General features: G+C 57.9%; 3 protein-coding genes across 13 annotated transcripts; 1 reads left to right on the forward strand and 2 right to left on the reverse strand.

Moving 5' to 3' along the window:
* The first annotated feature begins 102 nt into the window (after positions 1-102).
* SAPCD1 (suppressor APC domain containing 1) lies at positions 103-2,665 on the forward strand. Of its 6 annotated transcripts, none has more exons than XM_064597422.1 (6): positions 103-603; positions 720-979; positions 1,479-1,571; positions 1,729-1,773; positions 1,884-1,975; positions 2,065-2,665. In XM_064597422.1, exons 1-6 carry the CDS (start codon positions 332-334, stop codon positions 2,092-2,094), a joined length of 792 nt encoding a protein of 263 aa, XP_064453492.1. In that variant the 5' UTR covers positions 103-331; the 3' UTR covers positions 2,095-2,665. The 6 variants fall into 6 exon arrangements, with proteins under 6 accessions (XP_064453492.1, XP_064453490.1, XP_064453491.1 ...); XM_064597420.1 differs by having other exon boundaries at positions 720-984; positions 1,884-1,971; positions 2,065-2,533; XM_064597421.1 differs by having other exon boundaries at positions 720-984; positions 1,684-1,773; positions 2,065-2,532.
* On the reverse strand, positions 2,474-10,930 carry VWA7 (von Willebrand factor A domain containing 7; the record flags this gene model as incomplete). Its single annotated transcript, XM_064597426.1, is given in 20 exon segments — positions 2,474-2,819; positions 2,926-3,440; positions 3,478-3,578; positions 3,581-3,778; positions 4,324-4,416; positions 4,556-4,708; positions 4,815-4,944; positions 5,441-5,626; positions 6,087-6,203; positions 6,428-6,474; positions 6,477-6,539; positions 7,566-7,735; positions 7,854-7,899; positions 7,902-8,048; positions 8,484-8,567; positions 8,570-8,593; positions 9,193-9,289; positions 9,715-9,954; positions 10,170-10,211; positions 10,748-10,930. Coding segments are annotated over 20 exon segments (2,982 nt in total), but the record flags the coding sequence as incomplete, so codon positions are not given.
* A 776-nt stretch (positions 10,931-11,706) lies between these two features.
* On the reverse strand, positions 11,707-25,317 carry VARS1 (valyl-tRNA synthetase 1). Of its 6 annotated transcripts, none has more exons than XM_064597395.1 (30): positions 24,941-25,317; positions 24,241-24,663; positions 23,055-23,189; positions 22,821-22,959; positions 22,479-22,603; positions 22,310-22,394; positions 21,961-22,061; positions 21,699-21,826; positions 18,605-18,769; positions 18,300-18,381; positions 17,732-17,884; positions 17,536-17,644; positions 17,359-17,453; positions 16,815-16,905; positions 16,455-16,579; positions 16,266-16,369; positions 16,027-16,185; positions 15,829-15,919; positions 15,599-15,704; positions 15,439-15,509; positions 15,226-15,351; positions 14,794-14,898; positions 14,643-14,711; positions 14,477-14,555; positions 14,247-14,374; positions 13,724-13,879; positions 13,349-13,555; positions 13,165-13,276; positions 12,711-13,036; positions 11,707-11,894 (listed from the first exon to the last, which is right to left on the reverse strand). In XM_064597395.1, the coding sequence occupies exons 1-30, from the start codon at positions 25,208-25,210 to the stop codon at positions 11,814-11,816; spliced, it is 4,146 nt and encodes a 1,381-aa protein (XP_064453465.1). In that variant the 5' UTR covers positions 25,211-25,317; the 3' UTR covers positions 11,707-11,813. The 6 variants fall into 6 exon arrangements, with proteins under 6 accessions (XP_064453465.1, XP_064453468.1, XP_064453466.1 ...); XM_064597398.1 differs by having other exon boundaries at positions 12,711-12,866; positions 24,941-25,315; XM_064597396.1 differs by having other exon boundaries at positions 11,707-11,851; positions 24,941-25,315.
* Positions 25,318-25,373: the final 56 nt, after the last annotated feature.

Here is a 25,373-nt window from a genome sequence, read left to right on the forward strand (position 1 = left end):
GACCAGCCAAAACAAAACAAAAGACTAAGAACGAGATGAAACACCAAGCAGAAGTCCACAGAGGGGCCTGCCCTGCCTCATTAGACACACAGGGACGTGGGGTGCCTGGCTGGCGCAGTCGGGAGTGCGCGACTCGTGATCTCGGGGTCGTGGGTTCGAGCTTCACGCTGGGTGTAGAGATCACTAAAAATAAATCAACTTAAACACACACACAGTGACACTGCTGTAGGGAAGACCCTTCGGTCCCACCCAGGGGGACCTCACGAGGACCAGCCCTTTCAACAGACCCTACAAAAGCAGATGAGAAGGAAGACAGAGAAACCCAACAGATATGGTCTTTCCCCTAAGTAGGAACACCCCAGCCTCAGACAGACACAGCAGAAAGGGCCCCGGGAGGCTGGAAAAGAAGGTAGGACGCGCACAGGGCAGGAGGGGAGGGGCCAGCCCGGGCGCCAGTGGGCGTGGCTCCGCCCTTCTCACCTCGGAGCCATGGGGAGCCAGGGGCCTGGCGGGCCGCCCCGCAACGGGGCTCCCTACACGGTTCTGCTGCTGCCACTGGGGACAAGCCGCCGGCACCCAGGGGCCCGGAGCTTCTTCCTCTGGGTGAGTATTAGTCCAGCAAGAGGTCCCAGGGAAGCCCACCCCCTGGATCTGCCCCTACATTTCCCCTCAATTTTGAGGACCCATAAGTCTTCTCCCCTGCCTCCCCTGCCCTCCAGGTGCTCAGTGGTCAGGCTGGGCTCACACTCCGTGACCAGTGAACCCAGCCAAGGGTTGAGACGAGGGGCCACGGCCCAGAGCCCTGCTGTGGAGCAAGTCAGCCTCCGCTTCTTGCCTTCCCAGCTGCAGAGGATGCAGGCTCTGGAGAGGGAGCAGGACGCCCTGTGGCAGGGGCTGGAGCTGCTGGAGCGCGGCCAGGCCTGCTTTGAGGGCCGTCTGAGGGAGGCACTGCAACAACAGCAGCACCTAGGGGCTCTTGGTGAGGTACGGGGCTGCCGTGTGGTGTGCGGGAGCAGGGACATGTGGACAGCCTGACACCACCCTGGGGAGGCCAGAGTTAAGGGGCAGGGATCACGAACTGGAAGCAGCATTGTAATGACTGGATGCCAGCAAGCAGTTAGGTTGGTGTTCATTGTTGGGACTGGAGGGGGCCGGTCTGCATTCCATTCAGAGGAACATGGTTTGGATCACCCCACTGAGATGGGGGAGTGGCCTGGACTATTCCAATGGGTCAGGACTAGACAGGGAGGATCCATAAAGAATAAGGAAGGAAAGGGGTACTGTGCTATTTGAGGGGGATAGAGGAACTGGATTGGTAAAGAGATGGGAGTGGAGAGTATCGGATTTTTCCACCTGCCTTGAGGGCTACTGAGATGAGGAGACCCAGATGGAGAAGAGGTATGGCCTGTGGTGACAGAAAGAGTGGCAGATGGACCTCATGTTTTCACCATGTTGTCAGCCTCCAACTCCTCCTTTAGAATTTTCTAACAGATTTACACTCAGAGCCTCATGGCCCCCAGTTAGCCCAGATTCAAAAGGTGAACGTGTGTTTGCAGAATCTGATTCAGAAGGTGAGTTTATTGTTTTTTGTTTAGATTTTTGGGAAGTGGGGGAAGAGAGGGGACTTGGGATCAACACTGGTTTAACAGAAAAAAGCAAATCCCGCCCTCCCCCCCTCCCCAGTTCTCCCCACATCCCTTAAATAAGGCTAGTTCCTGTCCTGCCCAGGACTGGAAGGGAAGGCCAAGGAAGCAGAACTTACAGCAGCAACAGGTAAACTGTAGGGGAGTGGGGGGGAGGGCGGAAGCGCTGGGCCCGTGGCCAGGGTGGGGGTGGGGGGTGGAGGAGCGCAGATGCCCACACTGTTTCTCTCCTTTCTCCAGGAGTTGTCAAGGCAGCAGAAGGGAGGCATTCAGCCAAAAGGCGAGACCACTCAGCCGGGCTGCCCCAAGATGCAAAGGGGCCCAACCCGTGTGTAAAGCCTCCTCTGGGTTTCCTCATTTGGTGAGGGGGGAGGCTGACTCAGAACCCCCAGTCTCCTCATTCTGCCTCTTGACTTAACAGATAAATGGCTCCAGGTGGTGGGTCAACTGAAGTCCAAACATCTTGGTGTAAAGTTTCTTCTCTGCAACTGAAAACTTCCATTTCATCTTCTCGGTGTCTTATGCCCTCACTCTCCCTTATATGATATGCATAAATGATCTTTCTTTGAAATCCCTCTCTAGAGAAGACATGTTTATTGAAACTGTCCTTCAACTTTAAATACAAAAATAAAATAGGCGCTTCTTCAGAATTTCAAATAAGAACAATTCTATAAATAAACCTCACTCCCAACCTTAGTCTCCTCCCCATACATCTTTCCTTCTACCTGAGCTTAGGAAAGCACGAATAAATAGTGGAATAAAGAGATGCTGTGGAGAGATAGGAACCAACTTTCTCCACAAAGAGGTATTTGGTTTGGTTCCCACCAGGGTTAGAGAAAGTGCACTGTGGGAAAATCCACTGCCCTCTTTCCCAATCTCACTAAGAAAGAGAGGGACAAGTGCCTGAGAAAGAAAACCTCCAGCTGAGAGAGGTGGGGTCCCGAGGCCCATGTTACCTTCTCACCAAAGGAGCAGGATTGAAAAGAGCTCTGGAGACCCATCCCTCCTATGTCACCAGTTGTCACCCCTCCAGCTGTGCCCCACCAGGGGTTGCCCACCCGCCCTCCCCCGGCCCTTCCCCGAGTCACCAAAGTGGAGGCAGGGCTGGTTGAGGCGAGGATAGGGCCAAATGAGTGGGCAGGGGCGGCCAGCGGTCCTGCGGAGAAGGGGGAGAGACTGTCAGGGTGTCTGTACCCAAATTAGGCCTACAGCGCCCCCCCCCCCCCAGCCTGCACGGCCTGCGATGGGAACGGGGGTGCCTCACCTGCGGGCCGGGCCCAGCACTAGGAGCTGGAGGAAGGCGTGGGTCGGGGGCACTGGGCTGGCCTCCCGACCTGTCGAGGTTACAGTCACCGTCACCAAGGAGTCTGGCGCGGCTGAGTCCGGGACCTCCAACCATAGGCGTCCCCAGGCGGACTCATTCGGTTCCAGGCGAACCCTGCCAAGTGGACACACATGCCCGGCTGAAGGCCCGGGCTCCGAAGAGCTGCGAGCCAAGGGTCCGAGGGTCCGAGGGTCCGAGCCAAGCGCCGGCAGGGAGGCGAGGCCAGGCGAGACTCTGAGCGCCCAGCGGAGGCCGCTGTAGGCGGGGCTTAAGGCACCAGACTCCCATGCCCGGGAACCAAAAGGTGGGCCAGAACTGAGCAGGAGGGTTCGGGGGCTGTACACGGAGGGGTTGGAGGTGAGAGGGAAGCTGGGACTGACAGATGGCCTAAGGTCGAGATCCTGAGGGCCCGAGAAGCTGGCGGCGGCGGAGCAGGGCGGAGGGCGGGTCAGGGCAGGAGCCGCGGCACCTCTCTCGGGGCCCCACCCGCACCTTCCCCTGGCGTCTCACCTCCCGAAGCACCGGGACCACGGTGCAGGGCTGGGGGTGCCGCTCGGTGCAGGCCCCGCCCCTCTCCGTCCGGCCGACCAGCTCCAGAGAGAAGCGTCCCCCGTGGACAGAAGCACGGGCGGGAGCGAGGCCACGAGGACACCTCGCTGCCGCGGTCCCGTGGGCTCCAGAGGCACCCAGCCCCTCTCGGCACCCTCCGGGACCCCTCGAAGGACGACGTGGGAGAAATGCGGCCGAGCATCTCCGGGGTTGCCTCTGGAGCCCAGCCCTGTCACCTCTACCAGCAGCTGGCTCTGGAGGCCTGGGACAGGGGACCAGAGGGGAGAACGATGGTCCGCAGGAGATTCGGTGACAGGGAGAAAAAAACAAATGGCTTTTGGAATAGGGGTTATCCCTGGGGAGTATGGATGGAGAAAAGGGGCTACCTCTGAGGGATATTGTGGGGCAGGGTCAGTAAAGATTCTGGGATGCTGGAAATGTTCTAAATCTTGAACGGAGGGATGGTTACATGGGTGCATTATATGCAATCCATCCAGTGCGTACTTCAGTTTAGTGCACTTCATTATATATAACTCAATAAAAATTTAAATATATAATTATATATATAATATATAATGGGGGCACCTGGGTGGCTCAGTTAAGCGTCTGCCTTTGGCTCAGGTCATGATCCCGGGGTCCTGGGATCAAGCCTTGCATCGGGCTCCTTGCTCAGCGGGGAGCCTGCTTCTCCCTCTCCCTCTGCCCCTCCCCGCCACTTGTGCTCTCGCTCGTGCTCTCTCTCGAATAAATAAATAAAATCTTTAAAAAAATAATAATGGACAAGTTGGGGCAGGGGGATAGATATACCTGCAACTGGCTGAGTCAGGGGGTAGAGGCCAGGGTGGGGGCCATCCTCCATGGGAATCCGAAAGTAGAAGAGGAAGTCCAGGGCTGTCTGAGCTGAGGAGGGCCAAGGCAATCAGAGACCTTCTTGCGATGAATGTGACTGCTAGTGTTCTCCGAGCTCTGCAGCCTCCCCTTCCCTTCCCTTCCCTTCCCTTCCCTTCCCTTCCCTTCCCAGGAATATCTCCGTCCTTACCTTGCCCTCTCACCCTGGGCGCGTCCTCAGCTGTGACCCAGATCTCCCAGGTCCCTGTCTGTGGGGGGTCATTCACGGTAACTATGCAGAACTGCCCAAAGCGGCGCGTGTGACCTAGAGGCCCCTCGCCTTCCTCTTGGCCCTGGGAGACCCCTGATGGGAGTGGGGGATTCATGGGACAATTCCCGTCCTTTAGGATGTCACCCTTCATTCTCCTCCCTTCTTCCCTCCGCCTCGAGACACACACGGGGAAGTATACCTGCAGGGTTCCTGATCTAGAAGCTGCTGACCTCCCTGTGGATCTGAACTGTGACCCTCTGGAGCAGCATATCCACCCTGAACACAAGTGGCCTCCCAGACACAACAGGAGGTTCCAGGGGAAGGGTAACCTTGAAGGATGGGCAGAAGCACAAAATGGGGGAGAAGATAAGGCAGTGAATGAGGTGTAGGAACAAAGGCAGGAGAAGGGTGGAGACAGAAGAAAACTAAGTCACATGTGGAGAAGGGAAGCCAGTGATAGAGGGGGGCAGAAGACCAGGGAGGGAGTTACGGTCAGCAACAAAGTGGAGGCAAGGGATTGAGGGTGAGGCCATCGCTTCTTGTCCCTCCTTAAAAGATGGCAGGACTTCCTGTGGTAGCCCTGAGGACAGACTACTGGAGGCCAAGGCTGGGGGACAGGGGCAGTACCCACCAGGAAGGAGCAATGTGGAAGGTGGGCAGCCGTGGATCTCAGAGGGAGAGAAACTTCCTTTCCCACCTTTCTGACTGCGGTGGCAACACGGCAGTGTTAAACCATAAACCTATGAGAACGGGAAAGGCCGTGTCGTCACCCACACCCTTCGTTCTCAGCTGAAAACATTAGTCCTTCTGGGCGCCCACACTTACCACGTCAGCCATGCTGTCCCCAACAATGGCGGCCACATCCTGAATGTGCTGGTCTTTGGTGAAGATGACCTCTCCTCCTGAGGTCAGGGCCACTGCTTCGTATGGCTCAAAACACAGAGGGGACAAGACCTCACGCCGAGCTCGGCCCTGAACCCTCGATGGGTCTTCAGTCACTAGGAATGTCACCTGTGCCCAGAAGAGAGGCCAGTTCTTGAGTACTCCCAGTGCCGTCTACCACTGTGAACGGGGGTCTCCTGGGCCCAGGCGCTCTACAGAGCTGATGACCAGTGGCAAGTTCCCTGTCTGCCCTCTGACTGCCACTGCAGGGTCTCCCAGTGACACAACCCCTAGGCCTTCACTTAGTAGTTGCCACTCCCTTGTAACTGTCACCGTATGTCACCCACATGGTGGATTGTTGGCAACTAGATCTCCAGTTCTTCAAGTGGTTTGTTGGCGACAGGTTCAAATATGAATTCCGCACAAATAAGGGATCCAGAAACGTTACACTCATTGTCTGCTTCTCCCACCCCACGCCAAGGCTGGTGCGGCCACCAGAGTGTGGGGTGAGGCTCATTAGGAGGTTGTCGCCATAGGGTTCCCCGCATCCCTGGGTGGCTACAGCGGGTCTCCCATCAGCTGTGCTCACTCTGCAGTGCCACTCCTGAGTCAAGGATTCCACCTGGCTGGCGAGCATGGCGTCCTTGGGGGAGGCGTCTGTGAAGACAAAGCTGTCTGAGAGTGGAGGGGTGTGCAGCAGAACCGGCTGGCAGAGAGGGGGAGCGCTGGTATTAAAAATGGCAGCGGCAGGGGAATGGGTAGAACCAGGGAGGACAGAACTGAAGGGAATAGAACCTGGAACCCTGGAGGGAAGCTAGGGGGACTAAGCTCTGAGGGCGGGGTGGGAGGTGGAGGTCCCAGGAAGACTCTATTTCCCTTGGTGGTGGGACCTGGAAAGGGGAGGGAGACGAAGGGAGGGGGAGGGCAGACCTCCAGGGCTGACAGGCACACGTCAGGCTCATCTCCACCCCCAAGGCATGGATCTCATTGAGTTGTTGCCAGAAGCTGTCAGGGTCACTGGTTGTAAAGACAGGGCCAAACCCTGGGGAGGCAGAAGGGAGGTTGAGGTGAGTGAGGAGAGGGATCCCCTATCCCTACCCAGGACCACCTCCCCAGTCAAGAGGCCTGCTGTGCTCCAGGGGCAAACAAGTATGGAAATAACAATATTCCCTTATATTTATATGTGCGGGGCAGGGCAAGGGCTAGTTGTTACCTTGCAGGGAAGTGGACCTCATTTCCTTAACAGAGTGGCAGCATCTCCTGTGGTCCTGAGCGGGCCTTTCCTGGGTATGTGTGTAAGTATGAAAAAGACCTGGGCCTCAGTTTCCTCAGCAGAAAAGTCAGAAAAATAACAGTACTTACCTCGGAGTGTCATTAGGACTAAATGAGCTGATTTTGTAAACCTTAGAATAGTACTTTGACCCATAATAAGTGCTAAATTCTTAATTATTCAAAACTTCATCAAATGTGTGTTAAGCCCCTATTAAATGCCAGCTACTGTGAGATTCATGCAGGTAAATCAGACTCAACTCCTGCCCATAGGGAGTTCTCAGTCCTATGGGTATTTGATGGTCATTTCAACCCTAGGAGATAGGCAGGATAAGACAAGTACTGACCCATTTTATGGATGATGAAATTGAGGCAAAAAAGGCTAAATGATCAGCCTAAGGATGCACAGTGACTGGTCGACCCAGGTCAGATGGTCTGACTTCCAGTTCAGCGGGGGAAGGAAGTACATGATAACCAGCTGTCTCAGAGGCTTCACGGGGGCCTGCACCCACCAACCCCCATCCTCATCCCAACATCCACCTACAGGAAATGGAGAGAATTGAGAATGGCTGATTAGCACAGATCATGATTAACCTCATATGGAAAGTGCTACCATTTTGGAAACAGAAGTGGCCGATTGTTTCCTATATGCACGCGGGTACACATAAAGACTCAACCACGGGAAGTGTTACCATTTTGTTAAGGAAGTGGAGCCACGAGGCCCACTTCCCCACCAGTGGCATTTACCCCTTGCCCTGGACTTTCCTTCCTTCCACTATCCTCCCCAGACCACAGTTACCTGGATCTTGGAAAGGCACCAGGACGTAGTGGACAGGCTCCATGGGGCAGCCCCGTCGCTGTTCCACAATGTGGCGAGCCTGGATTTTGGCAGCATTGATCTCCTCACCCGTACTGCCCGTGGTGTCCAGGACAAAGCTCAGGCTGGAGGCCGGGCTGATGTCCAGCAGCCTGGAGGGCAGGCCGAAGACACTGGGAAGAGTCTGCACATTTGTCCCCAGCCCCTGTTTACTCAGCTCCCCCAGGAGCACATGCCCATTAAGGAGCGCATCTCGCAGAGGCCACTCACCCAGAGAAACCCCTGTCTCCCAGGTGGTTTCTCAGGAGACTGAAGGCTGGATGGAGGCCAGAAGGGCCAGTTTTGCTGCCTGGAGGTGCAGCATGTGGTGGGGAGAGAAGCCCGGGGCTGTGCTCTCTTTGTTGATGCCGCCCTGTGGTGGCTGGGAGCTGCTCCGGTCAAAACGGCCCCCATGGCTACATTTCCCTGGGTTGCGGGAAGAGATCTGGGCAAGCCACTGCCTCCTAAGAGAACTAGGCCCTCTTTGACCTGGTCTGACCTCTCAGTCTTCAGCAAAGGACCAGCAGGAAAGATGATGGTTTGTGGAGGGCAAACTGGAGTGAATCCTGAGGGGTCAGTGATCACAGTACACGGTGCATTCCCTAATCCCCCCAGTCAACCCCCAAAAGCTGCTGTTGGGTAATGGAGAAGTCTCAACAGCTGGGTAAGAAGTTCTCCACCCTCAGCAACAATCATGGCCTCCTCAGTGGGCCTCCATCCACCCACCCCATTCCCAACGTCCTCGCCTTCTTCCAGGAAGTGATGCCATAGGAAATGGGACAAGGGCCTATAGTTCTGAAATCCCTAAGGAGAGGGCCAGGGGGAAGGAAGGGCCTTTCTCCCCTTACTTCTGCCTGGTACCTGGAGGTTTGGAGGGATGAGTTCCAAAGTAGCCAGAAGTGAGGAGTGTAAAGCCCAGCAAATTCCCAGGGCAGCTCAACTCTCACAATCAGAGCAGGCAGGATCGCCTACTGGGAAGAGAGGACAGTGGTCTAGAGCCCAAGATTCTGCCACCACTGACCTTTATCCCTGTCCACCCAAACTTTGGCTTTCTCCCCAGCTGGCCAAAGCCCATAGGTACTCTTCTAGGCTTTCTGAACAAAAACCTGGACATCGTCTGGTCATGAGACAGTATTTGAGACGGGGACTGTGCTAGGAAACCCAGAAGCGTGGGGAGCAGTACTGCAGGGATAGAGCCCTCTGTGAGCTGTGGACAGGAAGCCAACTTGTAGTGGGCAGGAGGCAGCTTCCGGTCATAGTGCAGGTGGAAGGAAGAGGGGACTGTGAGGGAGAGCCCTGAATGCTTCATGCCATGTTGGGGGAGGAAGCCACATGAAAGAGAACTCAGTGGAGGTCTGCAGACCTTGGTCCTGGCTCTGTCCTCCCCCTGTGACCTTGGGGAAACTACCTAAATGACCTGGCCTTTGGCTGGGCTGGGGGACCTCACAGGTCATTCCAGAGAAGAAGCAATGTCACATCCTATGCGGCCTGAGGATGTGACACAGTGGCTGGGTAGGGTGACAGGATGCGGCTCTATGGGATTCCCCCAGCTCCAGGGTCATGGCCGTACCTCGTGCCAGGCTCCCGAGCTCCTGCCTCAGCCAGAGGAGCTGAGGGTGTGGCTGCTGCCGCCCCAGGTCCACCCAGTTGCTGTGACTGTCGAAATCCTGGCGGGGAGGGGACAGAAGGGGACTGTCACCACAATCTCCAGCCCTTACTCCCACTCCTTTGAGTTCCCCATCTGGAAAGCCTCCTCTTACCCCAAGTGCGCTCCACGGGCTCTGCCCGTTGCCCAGGAGGGGGCTTTCCCCAAGTGGGAGTCTCCCAGTGTTTCCTCCCATCTCACTCAGAGCCCAAAGGCCCACCTCAGACCTCCCGCCTCCCTCTTCTCTCCAGCCACAAGGCCTCCTGCTCTTCCCACTGGACCTAGGGACCTGGGGACCAGCCTCAGGGCTTTGGCAAGCAGCCCCCATCCCTTCTTGATCAGGGGGAGGTGTGATCAAGGAGGCACCGTGAGGAAGCTTCTATCTGGGCGATGGGAAGACCCTGAGTGAAGCCCTCCCCCTCAATGACCGGTTCAGGCTGTTCTCACCCGCAAAGCATGAAGCGCGGCGCCGAGGCGCTGGTGGGCCAGAGTGTGCTCCAGGGCTCTGGCCGCCCCCATGGCCGCCCGGGGAGCCCCCGCCAGGAGCATGCGGCCCTGGCCCAGCCGCTCGGCATCGAAGTGCAGCTCAGGGTCATTCCCAGATGTTGGCAGGAAGTCCTGGGCTGCGTTGGCCCAAGACACCTCACCTAAGGCTGCTCGGAACTGCCGAGAAGGAAACCCAGGTCCCAAGTAGGCAGCAAAGGGGTGCCTGGGCGGCTCAGTTAAGCGTCTGCCTTCGGCTCAGGTCGTGACCCCAGGGTCCTGGCATCGAGCCCCGCATCGGGCTCCCTGCTCCGCGGGAAGCCTGCTTCTCCCTCTCCCGCTCCCCCTGCTTGTGTTCCTGTTCTCGCTGTGTCTCTCTCTGTCAAATAAATAAATAAAATCTTAAAAAAAAAAAAAAAGAAGTAGGCAGCAAAGAGGTCGTTGGTGAGGAGGGTGCGGCCCTGGAGAGAGTGGGTTCGGGGACAGGGCCCCTGGGATTGGACTATTGCCCACATTTCCTCAGCAGCTGTCACTTGGGTCAGGTGTGCAAGGAATTGAGAGTGCTGGGCCCTACGAGGGAGCTGGGCCCTACGAAGGTGGGGCAATTCTGAACCTTTCTTTTTTTTTTTTTTTTTTTTTTTTTAAAGATTTTATTTATTTATTCATGAGAGACAGAGAGAGAGGCAGCGGGAGAAGCAGGCTCCCAAGGAGCAGGGAGCCCGATGCGGGACTCGATCCCAGGACGCTGGGATCATGACCTGAGCCGAAGGCAGACGCCCAACCATCTGAGCCACCCAGGCGCCCAATTCTGAACCTTTCTAAGGAGTGGGGGCTCTTGATTTCAGGACCAGGACTCTTGGGTATTGTCAGGCGATAGACGTGGGGAGGTGCGGAAGAGAGGATGTCCCTTCTCTTGGCAAGCAGGGCCCTCAGGGAGTAGAAGTCCCAGGGAATTGGGGAATCCAACTGGGATGTGACAGGGCCTGGGGACGCTCACCAGGAAGTCCTCAAGACGAACTGGGGGCTGCTCTGAGGGCGGCTGCTCTGGGAAAAGCTGCAGGGTGACATTGAGGGCCGCTTCCTCCATCAGGTGCTGGTGGGTGACGGAGCCCGGGGCGGCCAGGAGGCTCCGGATGTTGGGGAAGAAGGAAGTTGCGGGAGGCAGCAGCAGCCGAGGGACTCAGGTGGGAGAGGGGACCATCTGCGGGGAGCATGGCTGGGACATGGACCTGGGGGACAGAAGGCACTCAAGAGCAGGAAGCAGCTGCGAGTCCTGGGCAGGCACAACAGTTTGTCTCCCTGGGCACTTGCTTTTATCTTAGGCACCTGACGGGTGCCCAGCTGGTTTCCCCACCCTCTTTCCTCAGTCGCCCAGATTACCTGAGGGCCTTATCAGGCTAATAGGGCCCGGCACCTGCAGGAGAGGGGCTGAGGCTCCTCCGCTAGGACCCCCCTCCCCATCACCAGGCTGTCACCCCTCCCACACCCCCACGCACACAAAGTCTTGAGTCTCCTCTCTAGGCCTGTCCCCTACCTGGTTGCTGGGTCTCCAGCAGGGCTGCTGGGGCGTGGTGTCACAGGGCACTTAAGTCAGAGTTATACTTAACCTAAGCGGGACCCAGCAGAGGGGGAGGGAGGCCTGGGCGGGGGCGGCAGCCCCCCGGCCCTTCTACTCACGACCTCCCAAAGCCACAGGCAGCAGCCGGCACGGCTGGCCTCCCTCAGCCGGAGGGCACAGGTGAGTGGAGAAGAGCTGGCAGGAGGAAGGGAGTGAGCAACGTGACTCAGGCCTGGCTCAGTGCCAGGGACAGACCCAGACAGACGGCACCTCTCTGCCCACCCAGTGCCTCTCGCCTGGCCGGCAGCCCTCGCACTGCTCGTGCCCACTGTGTCCGAGGGCGCAGGCACCCAGGCCCTCAGTGCTCCCCCCCCACCCCAGCACGCACAAACAGCTGGTTTTGTGGCAAAATATTTTATTGCTGCCACCCCCATGGTGGACACTGGGGGTTATGAGGACCGGAGTCGGGTGTAATCACAGCATCTTCTGGAACAGCGCGATGGCCTCATCCACCTTCCTGAGCTCTGCTTCTGTCTGTTGGAGCTGGGGGTGGAGCAAGGGAGAGGGGGCAGTGGGTGGTGAGGACCTAGGCCCAAGAGAGGAGACAAATGCCAGGAGCGGGGGCACAGCCCATGCCCATGATGGCAGAGGGGTCCGAGTTGGAAAGATGGCTGAGGACCACAGGCAGGGAGTACTCTGGGGACTGTGTGAGCCTGGCCGGCCCGCTCCCCCCTAATTCTCACAGGCCTCCCCAGCAGCACCCGCCTTCTCTTCCAGCATCCCTGAGCTCCCAGGTCTTGCCTTCTGCTAGAGTGGTCAGTCCCCAAAAAACAAAGGGGCCTCAGAGCCAGCAGCCCCGCCCCCAGGTGGACGGTGGGGCACAGGGGTTCGGGACAGAGGCTCCTAGGCAGGCACAGGGCCCTCATTTGTAAAATGGCAGTGGTAATACCCCGGGCCCTGCGCGGGCTTCCGGGAGAACTCTGCTCATTTCTGTCTGCGTCCATGCGGTTCACCCCACTGCTCCTCCCTGGAGAGATCCCAGGTGAGCCCGCTGGGCTTCCTGAATGTAGGTGGTCCCCAGACCAGCTCCAGGCATGTGGGATGCCAAGTTCCGGGCACTGGGGCAGGCACGAGGGCTCTGGCTGGGAGGCAGGATACCTGGTTCTAGGTCTGCCTCCGTCCTCACCTTGCTTGTGTGACCCTGGACTATGACCCTACTCCCGGCTGTTCCTCGTGTAAGGGGACGGATTACGCAGACCCCACCTGTTCAAGGGGCCCAGGCTACCTGCTGCCCCGTGACTGCCCAGGGCTGGGCAGCACGCAGCTGTGGGGATGGGGTCTGATGATGGAGGAAGCGCATGGGGAGGGAAGCGGAGAAGGAGCGCCCGCCCACCCCGCACACCTTGGCTCTGTCTGCCTCCTGGACGTCAAGGGGCACCTTGCTAGGGTAGCCCGCGGCGGCGCGGCGCTCCCGCAGACGCTGGGCCTGGCGCTGTGCCTCGCTGCGCTTGGCCTGCAGCTTGCCCAGCTCCCGCGCCGGGTCCACCAGCCCCTGCAGCTGCAGGTGGACGGAGCAGCGGTCAGAGGCCAGGGCCACGGCACAGCCCTGCGGCACAGGGGCCCCCAGGGCCAGGACGGCCACCACACCCGCACTGGCCAGCGTCTGCACGTAGCCTGACACCGCCGACCCCAGAGCACCTGTGGCCTCATCGGCCACCTCCAGGAAACCTGCGGGGCAAGGAGGGAGGAGAGATGTGGCCCCGAGGAGACGCGCCACGAGGCACCGCGCCAGACAATGGTCCCAGAGTGGACAGAGGAGACAGAGGGACGGGTGGGGGTGGGGGCCTGAGGCTCACAGTCAGGCCGGATCCGGGTGAGGTTGTAGTCCGCCCGCAGGGAACGCACAGCTCGCGTTATGCTTAGGGCCAGGTCCATGGCAGCTTCGGCCTCAGGGTCCTTCCAGGAACACTGCGGGGGGAGGAGGGGGTGAGGGCGGCTGGGGGGCAGGCCAGAGCCCCCACCTCCAGCCATACCCCGTACCTCTGAGGGCTCCGGATAGGGGGTAACACAGAGGCTAGGGGGAGCTTGCAGTGTCCGCCGGGGCAGCCTCTGGAACAGCTCCTCGGTCACGAAGGGCATGAAGGGTGACAGCAGCCGCAGGCCAACGTCCAGGCAGGTATAGAGGGTCTGGCGAGCACACTCGGCCACCACTTGGTCCACCCCATTCAGCACGGGCTTCAGGCACTCCTAGGGGACCGGGAAGCACAGGGCTCGGGTGGAAAAGGTCTAGCCTCCAGGCCTCCCTGTGCCTGGAGGACCGGGAAGGTGACAGGTTGGCCCAGGTCCCATGGCCAGCCACCGGCAAAGTGAGGCCCAGGGCTCTGCCGCACCCCCCCACCCTGGTCCGCTTCTCACCAGGTAGACATCACAGAGCTCATAGAGCCAGAAGCTGTACTGGGCAGTGGTGACAGCTGGGAAATCATAGGCCTGGAAGCCTTGGTTGCTAAGCCTCACAGCCTCAGTCAGCCGGCTGCGGATCCAGCGGTCCACCAGGCTCTCGTGGCCTCCAGGCTTGGGAAGAAGGAGCGTTATCAGCTAGGAGGTCCCATATGCCCAGGGGGAGGGAGGCAGAAGCCTGGGGGGGGGGGGGGGGGCAGGAACCACGGGCAGGCCTGCATTCCAGGAGCCTGATAGGTCCAAAGCCACCATCATGTGCTCAGTTTGGGGAGGAAAACGGAGAGGCCCTCCCCAATGCCCCCGGCTTTCACTGTAACTGTCTGTCCTGTGTCCATCCGTTCCTTCAGTTACATGAAGGCTCCTCCAGGACCACCTGACTCCGTGGCTGGGATCCTGACAGCACGGGCCACGCTTGATGCCTGGTGGCCGGCGTGCAGCCTCTGTGTGGTGTTGCCCACTGCGCTGCCTAGCGGGTTCTCACCTCAGAGGTTGGTGAGGGCACAAAACCCTTCCCAAGGCCCCGGAGGGCAAACTTGGTGGCGTTCCAGAGCTTGTTGCAGAAGTGGCGGTAGCCCAATATCCGGTTCACGTCCAGGTTGATGTCACGACCTGGGCGGGAGCGAAGAGTGAATCCTTACTGTTCTCCCTCCCAACTCGTGCCCACCTTGGGGAAGGGGAAGGGACTTGGCCGAGAGGTTTGAGAGGCCATACCCTGGGACGTGTAGGCACAGAGTCCAAACCGGAGGGCGTCGGTGCCACACTCGGGAATCCCCGCCGGGAAGTCTGCCTTCTGTGGGGAGGAGTCAATGGGGGGGCGCCTTGAGGCGGCTGCACCTCCCTCGGCCCACACTCTAGCCCCAGAGCCCACCCTCCGTACCTGCCCTTCTTTAGCCTTCTCCACCTCACTGGGATCCAGGTTGCTGCTCAGTAACTGGTCGTGGAGGCCCTGAGGGTGAGGTGGGAGCAGTCAGGGGGCCGTGGCCACAGCCCCACGGCCCTTCCCAGCCTGGCCCAGAGCAGAGCCCCACCTGCAGGGAGACTCCATGGATGACGTCCAGGGGGTCGATGACATTGCCTAGAGACTTGCTCATCTTTCGGCCATGGGCATCTCGCACGATGGCGTGGAGGTAGACCTGGCAGGGAAGGCCCACGACCATGTGTCTCCTCACCCAGACCCCAGTGCCTGCCCCGGGCCCTGCACCGGGTTGGCCCCATACTGAACCTCCGACCCCTCGGTGTCCCTGCCAGTCCACTCAGCACCTTCATGGGAATTAGAGGTACTCCCTCCTCCAGGAAGCCAGGGCACAGAATCACCACGTGCAGCCCCGGCCGGCTTTCAGTCCCCACGAGCCCTCCCTGGCCGGGCTGTGCCCTGTGTCCCCATGCATGCTGAGCCCGAGCTGTGGCACGGGAAGGGGGTGAGATAGGGACTGTGGGATGGGTCTCGGCAGTCTTCACACCTCTCTGAAGGGCAGCTTGCCAGTGAGCTTCAGGCCAAGCATGACCATCCTGGCCACCCAGAAGAAGAGGATGTCATGGCCCGTCTCCAGCAGCGTCCCCGGGTAGAACACACTCAGATCTTCTGACTGGGGGCAGAGCAGGGCATGAGGGGGTGCCAAGCACCCACCTCCCAGATCCCCACCCCACCCTGAGCTGGTCCCTCAGGAACATACCTGGTTGGGCCAGCCGAAGATGGAGAAGGGGAAGAGGCCAGAAGAAAACCAGGTGTCCAGTACATCCTCATCTGAGGGAGGCCAAGGTCAGATGTCAGAGGAGGGAGAGAGGAGGATCAGAGCCCCGGCTCTGCCCTCCACCCCCCAGACCCTGCCTTGCCTTGCTGGAGACTGATCTTGTCAGGGGACACTCCAAATTCCTTGGCTGCCTTCTCCCGGGCCTCGGCCTCGCTGCGCCCACTCACCCAGTACCGCCCATCTGGGTCCTGCAGGCAGAGTGAGTGCCCAGGGGGCGCCTCGGCCTTGCTCCGCCCCCTCCCGCCAGCGAGGACCCAAGGAAACCACAGCTCCTGGAGATGGGCCAATGTCCAGCTCCGGCCCAGGTCTCACCTGCCCCGGGGGCACGGCGGGGTCACTGACTGTGACGAAGTAGGCTGGGATGCGGTGGCCCCACCACAGCTGCCGGGAGATGCACCAGTCCCTGTGAGGGGGGCGGGGGGGAATCAGGCAGGGGAGGGAGGTGCCCTGGCCTGTGCCCTGCCTGGCCTCTCAGCCAATGCCCCTCCCCACACCGAGGGGCCGACGCACCGGATGTTGTCCATCCAGGCATGCCACGTCCGCTGATGGGCCTCAGGGAGGATGCGGAGGTCGCCCCGTGTCACAGCAGCGCTGGCAGCCTGGGCCATCTCCCCACAGCGCACGTACCACTGCGGCCGCAGCAGAGGCTCCACCACATCCTTGGACCGGCTGTGGGGACACACGGGTGGGGTGATCAAGGCGTGGAGCACCGCAAGAAGCCCCTTCCCCACCCCGGCCTCCAGCCTCACTTGCAAAGCGGCACCACCATGGGGTTGTCCTCAACGCCCCGGAACAGTCCCCGCTCCTTCAGTGCCTCCAGCACTGCCTTCCTGGCCTCAAACCTGGGTAGGCCCTGGGTGGGAGACGGGCCCCATCACGGCTGTGCTTAGGTAGCCCACCGTCTCTTGACCTGGCCCCCGCACTCCCAGCAGTCTCACCAGGAAAGGCGGGGGCACGTTGATGAGGGCCCCTCGGGAGTCCATGATGCTGATGGCCTCCAATCCGTGCCGCTGCCCAACCTCATAGTCGTTCTGGTCGTGTGCGGGGGTGATCTTCACCGCACCTGGGGTGTACGTGGGGGGGCCCGGGGCATGAGGGACTCGGTGGAGTCTCTTTCTACCACCCCCTTTTGCTGAAAGATGTGGCTCCCAGACCACCCTTCTCTAGTACAGTCCCTGAAACCCAGCCCAGGTCCTGCTGCTTCAGGAAAAGCTTGTTTCTTTTTCTTCGAGAGGGAAGATGAATGACTGGAGTGTGCCTCATGGCCTCCTCTCTCCAGAGGACAGCCCCCTGCTCACCTGTGCCAAACTCCATGTCCACAAAATCGTCAAAGACAATGGGGAGGCTCCGAGACAAGAATGGATGGATCACGCTCTTTCCCTTCAGGTGCTGGGGACAGAGGGTGACGTCAAAAGTTCAAGAAGGCCTGGACCCAACTCCCTCCTATCCAGGGCCCTGATTGTCCCAACACCCAAATTCCATCTTCAGGGCCAGAAAGGAACTGAAGATGAGTTTCTTTTTTTTTAAAGATTTTATTTATTTATTTGACAGAGAGAGACAGCGAGAGAGGGAACACAAGCAAGGGGAGTGGGAGAGGGAGAAGCAGGCTTCCCACCGAGCAGGGAGCCCGATGCGGGGCTCGATCCCAGGACTCTGGGATCATGACCTGAGCTTAAGGCAGACACTTAATGACTGAGCCACCCAGGCGCCCCTGAAGATGAGTTTCTAAGCCAATTTTCTCCTCAGCCAAGGGGCTCCGTGCCCATCCCACCCTCATTCACAGTGTGGGAGCCCCTTCCAGCCAGCAATCCTCCCGAGCTGTGGGCAGCACCCCGGCCACACCTGGTATCTAGGATCTTTGGGGTGCACAGCTATGGCCACGTCTCCCAGCATTGTTTCGATCCGAGTTGTTGCCACCACCACCTCCTCGTCACTGTCTGGGGTGACATGCAGCCCTGTGGGTCTCAGCTCTGGCCCCTTCTCCACCCAGCCCAGGACCCTGGTGCCCCCGGCTCCTACCTGAGCCTTGGACCTTGTAGGCAAAAGAGACAAGGACCCCAAATTCCACCTTCTCCTTGTAGCCAGGCACGGAGAGCAGAGTGCGACCTGTCAGCTCCTTCTTATCCACCTGTGACATGGGTATTAAGAGAAGTGGCCTAGAAGCCAGGGCTGGGGGCGGAGATGGAGAGAGCCTGGGCTGGGGGTGGGGGCACACCTCGATGTCGGAGATGGCAGAGTTGAGGCTGCAGGACCAGTTGACAAGGCGGGTACTGCGGTAGATGACTCCTTCCTCGTGGAGCCGGACAAAGGCCTCTGTCACAGCTGTGGAGAGTTTCTGGGGAGCAGGGGGAGGCAGAGCTGGGCCCAGCTGCCCAGGGGCCCAGGCAGCAGGATCCGGTGAGACCTGGGCTGTCCGGAGTCCCACCGTCTAGCTCACAGACCCCTTTGAGGGCTGGAGGGGAGAAGTACTTTTCTTGAAGAGAGAGGGCTATGGGGACACAGGAAGCCACTCAGCTAGGGACAGGTGCTAGTGGAGAATCCTGGGAGTTCAGGCTCCATGGGGAGGCCCTATCATGTGCCATCTGGAAGAATGTGAGCTCCCCGAGAACCAAGGGCCATGAGAAGGGGCAAGAAGTGATATTTGTAGCTGAGCCCTTAGTGGTTTCCTATGGGTGGTGGGCTCCCCTCCTAGGGGAGGGCCACAGCATGTGTGCTCTTCCGTGGATCACTCGCTCTGGGGAGCTTCCCACTCCTGCCCCAGGCCTGAGACCCCTCCTACTCACAGGGTCCATGGTGAAACAGGCTCGATTCCAGTCCAAGGAGCTGCCAAGCTTCTTCAGTTGGTGGTAAATCCGGTCACCTTTCCTGGAAGTGGACAGACAGGCCCGGGGGCACTCAGGCCTGGGCTGGAAGGAGACATGAGGTGGCTGACGGGATGGGACGGGATGGAGAATCACTCGTCCCTCTGAAAGTGACCTGGGCCCCAGAGCCAACTGAACCTCAGCCTCTGTGAGGGTCTGGCCCTGCAGCCAGGGCCGGAGGCTACATAGGTCTTATCTGGACAGGGGACGGGGTGCTGCACACTCACTCCTCCTTCCACTTCCAGACCTCCTGCAGGAAGGCCTCTCGGCCCAGCTGGTGCCGGCTCAGGCCCTGCTCGCGCCAGAGCTTCTTCTCCACCACCACCTGGGTGGCAATGCCCGCATGGTCACAGCCAGGGTTCCACAGGGTGGTCTCCCCACGCATGCGGTGCCTGTGGGAAGAGCCAAGAGGACCCGAGGTGAGTGGGCCAGTGGACCTGGCACCAAAGGAAGAGGGAGGGGCTCCTGAGCAGGGAGTTAATGGACTCAGGAAAGAAAGGGGAGGTGGGGAGGGATCCTCCCAATTCTAAAATTAGTCAGGGAGAGACGTGCAAGGACAGCCAAGGCAATTTGACAAAAGAACAAGGAGACCTGTGCCCAACCAGAAAGCCAGACGTAGGAGAGAGTTACGATTATTCAAACAGTGAGTTACTACGGAGAAACAGAGTTACAGATTAAGGGAACAAAATGGTGTCAACGGTGTCTGGAAACAGATCTGAGCAAATTTAGTATTCGTCGAAAGTAACATTTCCTATCAGTAGGGAAATGACGATCAACTGAATAAATCTGTTCGGGACAACTAGTGATTAGTGCCCTACTTCCCAATATTAATAAAGGTAAATCCTGGTCCGATTCGTGAACTCAACACTATCAGAAAAACATTAGGAAAAAAATGACATACTTTTCAAAACTAAAAAGAAAAAAAGAAAAAAACACAGATGAAAATGTTTCTAACTTTGAGGTAGGAGAGGCCTTCTTTAACAAGACACAAAGTTAAAGAACTACTGGCAAACCAGGGCGCCTGAGGCACGCCTGAGCGGCTCAGTCGTTAAGCACCTGCCTTCGGCTCAGGTCATGATCCCAGGGTCCTGGGATCGAGCCCCGCATCGGGCTCCCTGCTCAGCAGGGAGCCTGCTTCTCCCACTCTCCTGCCCCTCTCCCACCTTGTGCCCCCCAGCTCCTCTCAAATACATAGATAAATAAAAGGCTGCTACCTTGAGGTTTTTTTTTTAAGATTTTTAAATTTATTTATTTGAGAGAGAGAATGAGATAGAGAGAGCATGGAGGGGAGGGTCAGAGGGAGAAGCAGACTCCCCGCTGAGCAGGGAGCCCGATGCGGTACTCGATCCCGGGACTCCAGGATCATGACCTGAGCAGAGGGCAGTCACCCAACCAACTGAGCCACCCAGGCGCCCTACCCTGAGTTTTCTAAATGTTCATTCTTTTCTGTTAATAACTTGACCATTGTGTGTTACACGTATTTAACACAACTCTGTTTTTGCAGCTTTCAATTCCTTGCAAAATTCTCAATCTGATGTTGTATCCCCAGTGCCCAGAGCAGAGCTGGCATAGTGACGTCCAGTAAGTATTTTTCGACCAAGTTAATTTAGGAAGTAGGACTCTAGAAAAACTTTTCAAAACTTAAAATATAATAAGCTCTTGCTTCCAAAAATAAAAAGTTGCTTTAAAATACATTTTTAGGGGCGCCTGGGTGGCTCAGTTGGTTAAGCGTCCAACTCTTGATTTCAGCTCAGGTCACAATCTCTGGGTCCTGGGATGGAGCCCCGCCTCAGGCTCTGCGCTCAGCGGGGAGTCTGCATGTCTCTCTCACTCTCTCCCCCTGCCCCTTTCCCTGCTCGTGCTCTCTCTCTAAAATAAATAAAAGTACTTTTTTAAAGGGACTTGTCACGTGGAATACTAGGTTATATATTTGTGAATACTGTTCATGTGTCGGGGGCAGGAGCAAATGCTAGAACAGGTGGAAACATTCACAATACACGTAACAAACCAAAACACCAGTATCCAGAATATTAAAGAATCTTCCAACAAACCAACTAAAGAAAAAAAACAGAATCAACAGGAAAACGGATGAAAGATAAGTACAGATGATTTATATAGAAGGAAACCTCACTGGCCGAGAAACACGAACAGGCATGGCCTCGGAATCAGGAGTAACAGAGGTACCATGTTTTTGCCCATCAGATTGGCAGACACACACCAGTAACGTCCAGGGTCGGAAAGGGCGTGGGGAAATGAATGCCCTCACAGGCAGTTCACGGAGGTGTTAAGTCCCTGACGCCGTTTTGGAGGCAACTTAATATAAGCATGCCCCTCCAACAGAGTGGTTTCACTTCCCGGTAGTACACCAGAGAAATCCTTCCACTCACACTTGAGAAAGCATATACAGAATGTGCGTTCCAGCCAGGTGTTCGAGAGAGAAAAATCAGGCAACAACCATTATTAAGGAAGTGACTCCATTATGGTATAGCCACATTATGCTACGGCACAATGAAAGAAAATGAAGTCAGTCTGTGTACAAGAACAAGAAAAGATCTCCCAAATAAACTGCTAAGTATAAGAAAAAAAGCTGTGGAGTAACATGTTTGGTGTGAGTCTCTTATGTTAAAGAATAGAAAAGAGAAAAACCCACCCAAAAAGAAAATTATAAGTTTCTATGGATACACGTATTTGTAAGTAAACAGATAAAAGATCTGGAATGATACACATAAAAGCGGTAATAATGGCTAAATTTTGCGAGGGAATAGGTCCACAGAGACGTAGTCAAAAAGACTTAAAGCTTTAGGGCGCCTGGGTGGCTCAGTTGGTTAAGCGACTGCCTTCGGCTCAGGTCATGATCCTGGAGTCCCGGGATCGAGTCCCATATCGGGCTCCTTGCTCAGCAGGGGGTCTGCTTCTCCCTCTGACCCTCCCCCCTCTCATGTGCTTGCTCTCTCTCATTCTCTCTCTCTCAAATAAATAAATAAAATCTTTAAAAAAAAAAAAAAAAAGACTTAAAGCTTTAAATTTCTTACAAAAACATATTTACATATTTCTTGTTTAACTCAAAATAAAGTTATTTTTAGTAGCAAGACAAGGGAGAGGAGAGTCTGCAAGCCAGCGGTGCTGGTTGCCTAAGGGAGGGCGCTCCTGATGGGATATGGGACTTGATGGGGACAGAAGCGGATCACCACCAGGGGGCACAGCTGAGGGCCCATATGGAAGAAGAGAGGACAGAGGACTGTTCAGGAAGAGAAGGGAGGACTAGAGAGAGGAGGCAGAGAAGGCAGAGGGAACCGGTGGAAAGAGAGAACAGGAGCTTACCATCGGGTCAGGGAGTCCTGGATGGCATTGGTGAGTGCATGGCCCAGGTGCAGGGAGCCTGTCACATTGGGGGGTGGGATGCACATCATGAAGATTCCCCGGGGATTTGGGGCGGACACACTGGAACGCTGATGGGGGAGGAAGAATGGCACATGCTAAGGCCTCCCATCCCTCTCCCGGCCCCCTCCCAGGCAATGGGTCCCTCGGCCCTGCTGTTGCCCTCCCACATGTCCTCCAGGCCTGGGCAGCAGAGCCCACTCACTCCATACTCTGGCTTGAAGAAGCCCTGCTGCTCCCACCAAGGGTACCAGGCAGCTTCCACATACTGAGGGCTGTAGGAGTCGGGCATGGTGCCACTGACATCTGGGGGAGAGATGGGGAGGGTCAGTGCCTGAGGCTGGGAGCAGCTGGGACAATGGGCCAGCAGAGGCGCCGGGCCTCTGTGGCTCACATCATAGGACAGACAGGCATTGGAAAATCTGGGGGGCTGTGCAAACCCTCCAAAGCCAAGTGGTGGGAGCAAGGGCAGAGCAGGAAGGGGTAACATCAAGGAAAGCAGCAGCTGAGGAGGGTGGAAATGAAGGGTGGGGGTCCTTTCCCCTTTCTCGTACCTTTCTTTTCCCCAGCTGGGGTTGGGAGGTCATAGGTAATGACCCCAGGATCCCGTTTCCCCTTCTTCTCTGGTTTTGGTTTCTTCTGCTCGGGAGGGAAAAGTTATAGGCAGAGAGATCATCCACCCACCACAGTGCCAACCTTCCAGTTCGACCCTTAGCTTCTCACCTCTGCTGGGGGTGGTTGCTGCTGCTGGGTCTTCTGCTTCTGTTGGAATTTCTCTAGCTTCTCCCGTTTCTTTGCCTCTTTCTTGAGTTGAGTAGCTGTCTTTGGGGGTGCAGGGACCTCAGGGCCTAGAGAGAGGCACAGAAATGCCAACTTAGCCCACTGGGGACCCTCTCTGTTAACCATGCCATGATGCTTCAGATGGGCCATTCCAGCCGCCCCAGGGCTCCCCGTGCTGGTTTCCCACCTCACCCTCCCTCAGGCCCCTTCCCAAGTGACTCCGCCATTCCTAAGAGAAAAAAGGAAAGTGAGCTACAGAGAAGGCCCAGAGCAAGCCCTCCTCACCTGGCTGTTGAGAGAGGGGTCTGGCCCCCGAGTGCAGAACCACCTCTCCCAGCACCGCCCGGAATTCTGGCTGCTGGACACACGTGATGAACCAGCGCGTCACATTGCCCCAGACCCGGCGTGCAGAGGGCTCCAGGACCTGGGAGGGTGAAACGAAATGAAACACCCTTAGTCACCCTCTCGCGAGGTCTGAGGACAGCTGCCCTCGTTCTTCCCCAGGCCCCACCAACTCACGTAACGGAAAGGCAGCAGCAAGGCTGTGACAGCCGCCAGGTCAGCCAGTGTGGGGGCCTCCCCGGCCAGGTAGGTGTGCAGCCGAAGCCACTCTTCCAAGGGGCTCAGGGCCCGACCCAGGGCCCCCAGGGCAGCCTAGCAGGACAGGGAAGGGCTATGAGACAAGGTTTGGCCCACCTCAATCCCCACCCCTATCCCCACCCAATCCATGTGGCCCCCTTCTGCTCCCACAAATCACCACCTGAGGCCAAAGAATCATAACAAACGTATTCCCCTTTGTTCAATAAATTCCTGCTGAACATACTATATACCAGAAGCAATATATTAAACATCAGAAGTTAAAGATTGCATAAGACAACCCAGTAATTGCTTCAAGAAGTATTTATTTATTAAGCACCTACTATAGGTCGGGCACTTCTCTATAAAGAATGTGGAGACAAGCACAGACCCTGACTGGTGGAGTTTACTTACACTCCAGTGGGGGAGACAGTAAACGTGCAAATACAGAATGCATTACCCTATTTTTCTCCGTTAAGTGTTATGAAGAAAAATAAATCAGGCTGAGGGGGACAAGGCATTCCAGAGAGGGGACTTCTATGGTAGACAGAGTAAGCAGGAAATTGAGGGAGCAAGCCAGGGTCACATATTCATCTCATTCACTCATTCATTCACTGAAGAAATACTAAGGATCAACCATATGCTCAAAACTGCAAGGAGGTGGTCTGCTTTGGACTCACAGCCTCAGTCTGGTCTAGTTCTCTCTCCTCTCCCTTCCTTCCCCTCCTCATTTGCCTTCTCCATCTCCCCAAGCACAGCTACCTCTCCCACCCCACTTGCCTCTCTTTTCTCCAGTCTTTTCCTATGTTTCTCAGTAACCACGTTCATCAGCTTCAGACTCCTCAAACTTCTACTCCCAGACTTTAAAACACCTGGCACCAGACTATACTCTGCACACCTCTTTCCATCTTCTCAAAAGTGTTTCTCAACATGGAAATTTCCACTCTCAAAGATGGGAAGACCAAGACTCAGTTTAAGAAACCTGCCCAAGGTTATCATACCAGGTGGCAATCTGGGACGTGATCAGTGTTTCTCCACCTCTGACACCCTGTTTTCCAGTCTCATTACCCATTCTACTCTTTCTTCTAAATTCCCCCCTCTTCCTTCTTCCCTTCTTCTTCCCACTCACCTGGGGGTCCTGGGCAGAGCTCCGGAGTCCCAAGGCCGGCAGCGTTGCTCCACAGGCAGCTGGTATTAGCTCCGTGTCGGCATAACTGACCCACTGTTGGACCAGAACGGCGGCCCGGCTACCGCCAGGGCCCCCCAGCCCTGCCGGCCACAGCAGCTGGGCCACAGCGGTGGCCCCCCACACCCAGAGCCCACCGGGCCCCTGCTCCAGGGCGGGCAGGCGGGGTGGGGGAAAGGGAGTCCTGCTGGTCGGAGGCGGCTGGAGACAGATTCGGGGGTGGGCTCCTCCCCAGCCCGGCCCCTCCCCAGCCTCCCCATAGCGCGCCGCTATAAGGGCACGCAGGCTGGGGAAGGCGTCGGGGTGAGGGGAGACATACAGGATGGACATGGTTACGCAGGGGGTCCGAACGAGGTGGAAGAAAACCTAAGGAGCAAGAGAGACAGGGGATGACTGAGGGGAGGGCAGAGGCGTCCTACTGGGAGAACAGAGGGGACCCCGTGGGGACTCCTGTACCGCAGGCGTCTGGGACCCCCAGGGCTGGAGGTCTGACCCGGCCTTAAGAGCCAAGGGCCCGGCTCTCGCAGTGGCAGTGCCGATGGGAGACTCCCCATGATCGCGCGTGCTCGGGGACTGCGGGAGGCTCGGGGCAGCCAGCCCCTCGGCGTCCGGGAGGACGCGGGCTCGGGCCGCAGGTACGTACTGGCGGGAGGTGGTCACGCCGAGCCGGACAGCCACCTCGCGGCCGGAGGCCGGCCGAAGGTGGACCGGCCTGACGGCCGGAGCCGAGGACTCGGCCGGGCGGGGACGGTGGGCGGTTCTCGAGGCGACCCCAGCTCCCTGCGACCGCCGCCGGGCCGTGGGCGCCCACGTGTTTCCCCCCCTTTGTGACAACGAGCGTTTCCGGGCCCGCGGGTCCTGGCGCGGGCGGCCGTGCTCCGCCTGCGCGGGCGGGGGCTGTCCTGCTCGACATCCGCCCGGGGCCGCGCCGCCCGCCGCCGGCCGCGCTCACGAGGGACGGCGCGGGGCGCGGGGCGCGGGCACAGGAGCGGAGGACGCTCCCGGGACCGCGCTCCCGTCAGGCGCCACCGCGGGCACCCCGCGCGGGTCCTCGGGCGGGCCGGGCGGGAGGGCGG

Source organism: Mirounga angustirostris, unplaced genomic scaffold, assembly GCF_029215605.1.
Source record: "Mirounga angustirostris isolate CCGP_5_RB_7025 unplaced genomic scaffold, mMirAng1.0.hap1 SCAF_8, whole genome shotgun sequence".
NCBI classification, from domain to species: domain Eukaryota; kingdom Metazoa; phylum Chordata; class Mammalia; order Carnivora; family Phocidae; genus Mirounga; species Mirounga angustirostris.

Excerpts from the sequence above, each read along its gene's own strand:
- SAPCD1 (XM_064597419.1), top strand. The coding sequence starts at position 332 with ATGGTCTTTCCCCTAAGTAGGAACACCCCAGCCTCAGACAGACACAGC. Across the intron at positions 604-719 it reads CCCGGAGCTTCTTCCTCTGG|GTGCTCAGTGGTCAGGCTGG; the intron begins GTGAGTATTAGT and ends CCTGCCCTCCAG. Across the intron at positions 985-1,478 it reads ACCTAGGGGCTCTTGGTGAG|AATTTTCTAACAGATTTACA; the intron begins GTACGGGGCTGC and ends CTCCTCCTTTAG.
- VARS1 (XM_064597395.1), bottom strand. The coding sequence starts at position 25,210 with ATGTCGAGCAGGACAGCCCCCGCCCGCGCAGGCGGAGCACGGCCGCCC. Across the intron at positions 16,906-17,358 it reads CCAAAGATCCTAGATACCAG|CACCTGAAGGGAAAGAGCGT; the intron begins GTGTGGCCGGGG and ends CTCTGTCCCCAG. Across the intron at positions 14,899-15,225 it reads GCAAGCTGCCCTTCAGAGAG|GTCTACCTCCACGCCATCGT; the intron begins GTGTGAAGACTG and ends CTTCCCTGCCAG.